General features: G+C 40.9%; 1 protein-coding gene across 4 annotated transcripts in view; it reads right to left on the reverse strand.

Moving 5' to 3' along the window:
- Window positions 1-8,376, reverse strand: part of INTS10 (integrator complex subunit 10) — a 53,873-nt gene extending 45,497 nt beyond the window's left edge. For all 4 annotated transcript variants that reach the window (XM_074209065.1, XM_074209063.1, XM_074209062.1 and 1 more), the window contains exons 1-3: window positions 7,830-8,376; window positions 3,297-3,364; window positions 1,221-1,324 (exon numbers count right to left, since the gene is read on the reverse strand). In XM_074209065.1, coding sequence (XP_074065166.1) covers window positions 1,221-1,324; window positions 3,297-3,364; window positions 7,830-8,234 — 577 coding nt within the window. In that variant the 5' untranslated portion in view covers window positions 8,235-8,376. The remainder of the gene's footprint in view (window positions 1-1,220; window positions 1,325-3,296; window positions 3,365-7,829) is intronic.
- Between the last annotated feature and the right edge of the window lie 1,252 nt (window positions 8,377-9,628).

Raw genomic sequence — 9,628 nt, forward strand, 5'->3', positions numbered from 1 at the left:
TGAGACAGAGATGCAAAAGAGTAAGTTACGTTAATGTTCAGACCATCCAATACAAGTTGAAGGAATATCTTGTGCTAATTTTTATTAGTTTTTGCCAACAGTAGCCTAAAGACAATTTCTGTATTGCTAGGCACAAGCAGTGCCATCAAAGTGATTTTCCTTAAGTGACATTCTGACCATGTAATCCTGCCTCAACTCCAGTGATTTCCTAACACATCTAAGATTATTTGGCATTCAAAGCCTTTCCTGACCTCCCACCACATTCCCCTCACCTTTCTAGTCTTTTTATCCCTTACATTTCCCTTATAAACCTCCTTACACCCAGTTTTTCCCCTGACTGGTCCTCATGAATTCTCTTCCTACCTGCCTCCTGTCTTTCTTGCTTTTCTTCAAGTAGCAACTAAAATATTATTTTCTACAGGAAGCATTTTCCATCCTTCTTAATCTAGAGGCTTTATTCTACTAATTACTTCTTATCTTGCATAGAGCTTATTTACACAGTTGCTTGTTTGTTGTCTCCCTTGATTAGACTGTGAGCTCTTCAGGGTTGCTATTGTTTTGTTGTCTTTCTTTGTCTCCCTTGCACCTAGTACTGGAGAGGTAACAGAACAGAATGAAGAGCAGTTGTGCATAATAGGAACTTAATAAATGTTTACTGTCTATTCCTGCATGATGGAATAAGGCAGATCTCCTCACTTTTTTTTTCATGAGGGTCTAAAATCATTCAGTGTTCTTTTACTGCTAGGCCATAGGTTTTCTTTCTCTAGATGAAATAGACAAACAAAACAAAATAATCTCAATCTTTTTCCCCCTCATATTTCAAGTACAAGAAATCTAGCAATTTGAAAATCTTTTTTTTCCTATTCATTTCAAAGACTACAAAGAAGATCTTTAAGAAACAGTCTTTATTTCTTCACCAATATGATGTTTACTTTTAAATTTAAATTTACTATTTGATTTGTTTTCTACTTGAATAGTTCCCTATTTTAACTCCCAGCAATTCCTTAGGAGCAATGAAAAACTTATTTTTCTCCAAGATAAGGGGCTCCAAAAAAAACCAAAACCTCATGGATTCCTTGATATCACCTAAACAAATTTAGATGCCAGGAACAATGTCTATATTTAGGAACAAGGACCAAAAACTATTAAATTTCTATTGCTAGGAAAATTAGAGATTCAAGAAAGTTTTCTTTGTAATATGTGGTTTTGTCACAACTTACCTCTTAAAAATTGAGTTTGTTTATCCTGGGAATCATTCCTTAATGCAGAAGTGATGACACTTATTTCTCTCCATACCACTGGTTGGTCTGGGAAATTCACAAACCTTTAAAAAAAAAAAACTTTTAAAATAAAATATGCATATACAGGATGTCCAAAAGTTCTGAGCAGTTTGAAGTTTTAATAACTTCAGAAATAACAAATTCATAAAGTCATTTGAAAGTTTAATTATTTAAATGAGTTAAATTTTATTTTGTGCATTTTAGATAAAACATTTGTAATTTGAATAAGACAGGAGATCTTATAATTGTACATTGCTTATAGGATAATGTCTGGATGACACTTCTCAGCCTAGTGGATCAGGATAGGAGGTCTTCTTCCCAGTTCTCTTGTTAACCTGATCTATTTCAATCAGACTTTTTATTATGGGGTCATGTCAAAACTGTCATGTATAATTAAAAAAAATTAAAAAACTGTCATGTATACATCAAAACCTTGTTCTTTGGATGATCTTAAGGCCAGGAAGACAAATATTATTTCAGTCACTGAGTAGCTATTGATTAAATATTAAATATAAAATAAAAAGTTCAAAAATTGAATAGAGCAACGTTTATTATTGGTAGTTATGTTGCATTTTAGTAAGAAACACCAATGTTTTAAAATGTTACATAATTCACCTTTCAAATGTTATTTTTTATAAGTTTGTGACATATATACTTCTGAAGTTATTAAAGCTTAGAACTGCACTAAGACTTTTGAGACACCCTCTATGTGTTAACATATATAGTTTATATACTCAAATGTTTATATGTATATATTTACATATACATATATATATACATCAAAATTCTAAATTTTCAAGTAGGAAATTGGCTTATTAAAAACCATCATGAATCAAAACCATTATGATTAAAACAAAAACTGTCACTTTTCCTATTTCTAAGAAAAGAAATGTATATACCAATAGAATCAAAGAGAACTCCTGAGAAATGGAAACTGATTTATAAGAAAAAATAAGGTTGCTTAAGAGAAAACTGTGGAAGTCCACAGCACATGAAGCTCAGGTTGTCTATGCCTTACAATTATAAGTATTTGTTAAGTGACAAAAGACCACTTCTAAGAACTGCCCCAGCCTTTAAGGAGCTTCCATTCTAATGGGAATGTGGGGAGGGAAGGAGAAGAGACAACGTCTGCCCAGCTTAATAGATAAAACGTTTTGACCTGGACCTGATTGTAATCAAGAAGTTTAAGTGATGAAGGAAGACCCCCTGCCAATACAGGCTGGCAACTTTCAGTCACAGAGAATTGTCTGGAGTATTGCGATTCCTTGCCTGGGGGTCAGTGGAGGGATGTGACCCCAGTTGTTCCTGACTCTACATACTGTGTTACTATGCTGCTTCTCAATATGAAGTATAAAAGGGCTAGGTCATGGACCTGTGATTTCATGGAATTCCCAGTACATGGAGGGGTTAAGAAATTTGTCCCTGATCCCAGCAGGCAAGAGTCAAAGGTGGGCTGTAAGCTCAGACCTTCATGGCTTTGGTGCTAGGTCATGTGGCCTCTATAAAACACACAAAGTAATTGGGGAAGGAAGATGTGGTACTTTCAACTAGGGAAACAAGATAGGCATCCTGCAGAAGGTGGTTTTTGATTTAAACCTTGAAGGAAGCTAGGGAGTTTAAGAGGCTGAAGGGAGAAGGGAATGATTTGCAGGCAGGTAGTCCAGCCTGATCAAAGGCAAGGAGGTGTCACAGACAGAATATCTTCTATACATGTGTAAGCCAGTGCCAAGAAATGTTGTAGAGTGCATGAAGGGTTGGCAAAGAGCCAGACTGTAAAGGGTTTGAAATGTGTACAAAGAGGAGCTTAGGTGCAGGAAGGAGACCCCAGAATGGACACTGAATCTTTAATTTTGACCTACAGGGACAAAGAGCCCTCCTATACAGAAACTTTAGTGCTTGGGGAAGCTTTCAGATAATCTTTACCTTCCTAATTTCATTCCCAGATACAAAGACTCAAGTAGAAATTCAATGAAGAAAATGTTATGTCAAACGGGGGTAAGAGCTGTCTTCACTCACATGTCATACAGGAGCCTTCCAGCTGAAGCCGTCCGCTCTGCATTCCGTTCAATGATATACATCTCATACTGAAACAAAGACCATTCACAGTTGGCATTATCCACTGTCTCTGGGCTGGTGATGGCTCCTTTCTCACTTTACTACTTCCTTCCTAATCTGACTCTACTTGTGGAAACTGTCCCCCTCAGTTAACCTTCAGCGAATACTCAGGATATTTGAGAGTGATATGTTTGGTAGTGATATTGGACTTAACAAAATATTACGCATGGGCAAAAATAGAATGTATGGTGGGGTCAGCAATCCCTTCATTGCAGGTGTTTAGCAATATCTAATATTGTAAAAATGGAAAAGTGCATAGAGTGAGAAGTGGAGAGCAGAATTCAATTTCAATTTAAAATTCCTGCCTTGGGCGAGGTACCAGAGATTCAAAGACAAAAAAAGAAAAATAGTCCCTTGTCTTCAAAGAGCTTACCTTCTACAGGGAGCAACACAACATGCACATCAATAAGTAGATACAACATCATGCAGACTTAGAACTAGGGCAGGACCTTAGAGTGAATCTCCTCATTTTACAGATGGGGAAACTGAGGCCCAGAAAGAAATAACTTGCCTAAGATTTTGCAAGTAATCTGGGACAAAGTAAGGATTTAGTAATTTGGGAGAAGGAAAGAACATGGGTGCCTAAAATAGAATGGGACAGCTAGAGAAGAAAGACGAAGAAAGGAGAGGCTACGATAAAGAAGTAGGTAAAGAAAATCACAGAAAGCCACTGTGAATTACTTCAGATACTTATTGTAATAATAACTAGAATTTATATAGCTCAGTACTTTACAAATATTGATGTTCATCACTACCCTAGAAGGAAAGTGCTATTACCCTTTTTAATAATGATAATAAAAATAACTGGCATTCATATGGTCCCTAAAGGTTTGCAAAGCACTTTATAAATACCTCATTTAATCCTCAAAACACTTCTTGTAAAACACTTTTTCTTCCTATTTTACAGATAAGGAAACTAAGGCTGAGAGAAGCGATTTGCCCAAGGTCACAGAGCTAGGGAGTGTCAGAATTTAAACTCATGTCTTCCTGACTCCAATGAACCACCTGGTTCCCTCCTAAAAACAAATTCAGGTACCCCAAGTTAAAAACCCCTGCTCTCGAATTGACATTTTCATCTTTTCCTGGTCCCGGGCATAGCACACACATACATATTCTCTTTCTCTCCCCCACACATTTATAGAGATATATTACACACAAGCACACACAATATACACAACACACTAAACATAATCACATGATTCACATATTCACCTTACATACAGACATTTCCACTATACACATTATGTATACACATTCATACTATAGATACAATAAATATATACTATATTCACATGCTATAGAAATACCATATACACACAGTCTCTCTACATACACTCTAGATATGTATACTCTCTCCCCACCATACACACATGTGCTATATAGACAGACTAAATGCACTCACACAATTCACATATTCACCTAGAATTACATTATATATATATTTTCAGACTATACACACAATATATACACAGTATACATACACCCTATACATACACCACACAGTATACACTCACTATAGAAACACACCACACACACTTTCACTATATATACACACACACTTACAACACATTATATACACACATATTCATTATATACACATACTACACATGTTATACATCCTCTCATTATACACACGTGCTACAAACTACACAATTATGTGCATTCACTATATACATGCTACACACATTATGCACACACACTACACCCATTATACCCACACTCATATATATACACACACCACACATAGTATACATACTCACTATAGATACACGTACTTTCACTATATATGCACTACACACATTATGCACACACTCACTATATAAACATGCTATAGACATCTTGCACACACTCACTATATATACACACACTACAGACATTATACCTACATTTACTATATACACACTACACACATTATATCCTCTCACTATATATACATACTACACAATACATACCTTCACTACACATATGCATTACACACATTATACATCCTCTCATATATAAATGCTACACACATTATGCACACACTCACTATATACATGTTACACCCATTATACCCACACATCACATACAACATATACATTCTCACCATATACAGTTTCACTATATATATATACACTACACCCATTATGCACACATGCACTATATACAGATGTGCTACAGACATCACGCACACTCACTATATACACACTACACCCATTATACACACTTACATATACACACATTTTGCACACACACTCCACCCATTATACCCACACACTCACTATACACACTCCACATACTCTCACTATATATACACACTCCACATACATACTTTCTCTACGTACGTGCATTACACACATTATACATCCTCTCTTTATATGTACATACTACACATTTATGCACACATTCATTTTATTCACACATTACACACATCATGTACACACACTATACACACTACACCCATTATACTCACACTCATTATATATACACACCATGCACAGTATATACACTCTCATACTTTCATTACATACACACTACACCCATTGCACAAGTCACTATACACACACTATACCCATTATACTCACACTCATTATATACACACACACACACATATACACACACACATATATGTATATGTATATATTTATATATATATACACACATACCACGCACATTATACACACTCTCACTATACACACATTCATACTTTCATTACATACACACACTACACCCATTGCACACAGTCATTATACACACTACACCCATTATACTCACACTCATTATATATACATATACACACCACGCACAGTATATACACTCTCACTATACACACATTCATACTTTCATTACACACACACACTACACCCATTGCAGTCACTATACACACACTACACCCATTATACTCACACTCATTATATATACATATACACACCACGCACAGTATATACACTCTCACTATACACACATTCATACTTTCATTACATACACACACTACACCCACTGCACACAGTCACTATACACACACCACGCACAGTATATACACTCTCACTATACACACATTCATACTTTCATTACATACACACACTACACCCACTGCACAGTCACAGTCACTATACACACACTACACCCATTATACTCACACTCATTGTGTATATATATATATATATATACACACACACCACGCACAGTATACACACTCTCACTATACACACATTCATACTTTCATTACATACACCCACTACACCCACTGCAGTCACTATACACACTACACCCATTATACTCACACTCATTGTGTGTATATATATATATATACACACACACACACCCTGCACAGTATATACACTCTCACTATACACACATTCATACTTTCATTACATACACACACTACACCCATTGCACAGTCACTATACACACTACACTCATTATATTCACACTCGTATATATATACACACACACCACACACAGTATATACTCTCACTATACACACATTCATTACATTCACACACTACACCCATTGCACAGTCACTATACACACACTACACCCATTATACTCACACTCATTATATATACATATACACACCACGCACAGTATATACACTCTCACTATACACACATTCATACTTTCATTACATACACACACTATACCCACTGCACAGTCACTATACACACACTACACCCATTATACTCACACTCATTGTGTATATACACACACACCACGCACAGTATATACACTCTCACTATACACACATTCATACTTTCATTACATACACACACTACACCCACTGCACAGTCACTATACACACACTACACCCATTATACTCACACTCATTGTGTATATATATACACACACACCACGCACAGTATACACACTCTCACTATACACACATTCATACTTTCATTACATACACACACTACACCCACTACACAGTCACTATACACACTACACCCATTATACTCACACTCATTGTGTGTATATATATACACACACACACACCCTGCACAGTATATACACTCTCACTATACACGCATTCATACTTTCATTACATACACACACTACACCCATTGCACAGTCACTATACACACACTACACCCATTATACTCACACTCATTATATATACATACACACCACGCACAGTATATACACTCTCACTATACACACGCTACACCCATTGCACACAGTCACTACACACATAGTACACCCATTCTGCACACACTCACTAGACACCCCTAGATCCGCAGACTGTGTCCCCGCCCCCACGCGCACCCGCGCCGGCCCCCCCCCCCCCCCACACACACACCCACACACACCCCGCGCCAGCACGCGGAGGGCTCCCCGGCCCCGGGCGCGCGCACGCAGGGGCGCGGGGCGCGCAGCGCCAGCCCCACGGCCGCCCCGCCGCGCACGTCGCTCCCCCGGCACAGGCACAAGCACGCGCGCGCACGGCGGGCCCTGACCTGGATATTGAAGTCGGCCGGGTAGAGGCTGCGCGCGGTGATGAGCCAGGCCTTGGCGGCCCACAGGTCTTGCTGCACCAGCTCCCGGGCCCGCTGCACCAGGAACTCGCAGTCGCCCAGGGACGACATGACGCCGGAGCAGGCGAGTCCTTTGGACTCGCCGCCCGACCCTCCGACCCCGGGACCCGAACCCGTGGGAAGCCTACTACGCATGTCCAACGCCGCGCCGTCGGCTCCGGGGGCCGGCTCCATTTTTCCGGGTTTTCTCGGCAGCTCCGCGGCCCGGGGCGGGCCGCCTCTCTCCCCGTTCCTTTCGCCGAGCGCGTCTATCTCGGCGGCGGCCCGAGCCGCCACTAAACTGCGGAGAAGTGGATTTAGCCGACCCCGGTCATTCCCAACAAGCATGCGCAGAGGGCAGGCAGTCCATTGGCTCTCTTCTCCGGGCCGGGCGTCCCTCCAATCCCTCGCTTCTTTCTTTTGTTGGAAGGCCTTGAGGGGGAGGAGCGGCGGGCGATCCCGGAGCCCGGCCGCGAGAAGCCGGAGCCTGGGCCCGGGCGGGGGAGGAGCCAGCGGGAAAGCGCCTGCGCCGCGGCGCTCGGACCGCGCATGCGTCAGCCGCGGGGGGCGGGCACTCGCTTTTGGCGGTTGGCACGGGGGCGGAGGCCGGAGCTCGGGGAGAGGGGAGGGCGGTAGTCGGGCCCGGTACGGGAGGTGGCGGCGGGGCAGAGGGGGTGTGCAACGAGAGCCAGCTCCGGGCAGGGGCAGGGAGCCGTCCCGCCGCTGTGATGCCGACACGTGTTCCCCCAGGTGCTTAGATAACCTTATAAGGCGATTTTTATTTTTGCCCTGACTTGGGATTTTCGTCGTGTGAGAAAATGCCTCCCCTGATGTCAAGCGACCATTACCTGTGGAAAGCCCAAGAGGTCCAGGGCAGAGCCCAGGGTCAACCGCTGGCTTGTGTCAGGGAAGACTCGGCCCTCCGAGCTGAAGGGCTCTTGTCAGCTGGGCTTCTGTGGAGCTTATCCTGCTCTTAATAGTAAATACTGCTTTTATGGACCAAGCCCCGAGCTCGTGTAACACTTGAGTGTGATGACTTTGTCATCTTGTCTGATTACACCTTCCCCGTTCCCAGCAAGCATGCGCAGAGGGCAGGCAGGCCATTGGCTCTCTTCTCCCCCACTGGATAAGAGAACTTTATTGGAATAATAACAACAATAACACTTACAAAGCTTAAAAAAAATAAATTCAGAGTTGGAAAGAACTTTTTATTTTATTTTTTAAATTTATTTTCCGAACAGCTCTTCTGAAGAAAAATTCTCTCCCCCCCCAAAATAGCATTCTTCCATTGTGTCAGGTTTCTAATCTTATCCTCTACTTTTCACCACCTCTCTCCCATATGTCGAATCACTTTGCACATCTTGCCCTTTTCAACAGTGTCACCATTCCCTTCTGACCTCTCCAGGAACAGGGACAGTCTTGATCAGATCTCTAGATTATTGCCGAAGCCTCCTCATTAGTCTCCCTGGCAAGAAGTGCCTAAATAGTGTCTACATTCCTGTCCATTCTATTTAGCAAAGCTTCCTAAATATTTGTTGGTCCACTAAACCTCTGATGGTGTCTAGGGGACTGAATTTACCCTAGATTTTCACAGATCTGCTAGGTCTTTCCAGAGCTCTTAAGATTTCTAATAACTGAAAAAGAACTTGAGTTCCTCCTCAGAAGATTAGTTTATATTAGGTCATTAACTGGGATTTGAACTCAGAAAATCAATTATTAAGTACCTACTCTGGGCCAGACAC

Source organism: Macrotis lagotis, chromosome 1 (genome assembly GCF_037893015.1).
Source record: "Macrotis lagotis isolate mMagLag1 chromosome 1, bilby.v1.9.chrom.fasta, whole genome shotgun sequence".
Lineage (NCBI taxonomy): Eukaryota > Metazoa > Chordata > Mammalia > Peramelemorphia > Peramelidae > Macrotis > Macrotis lagotis.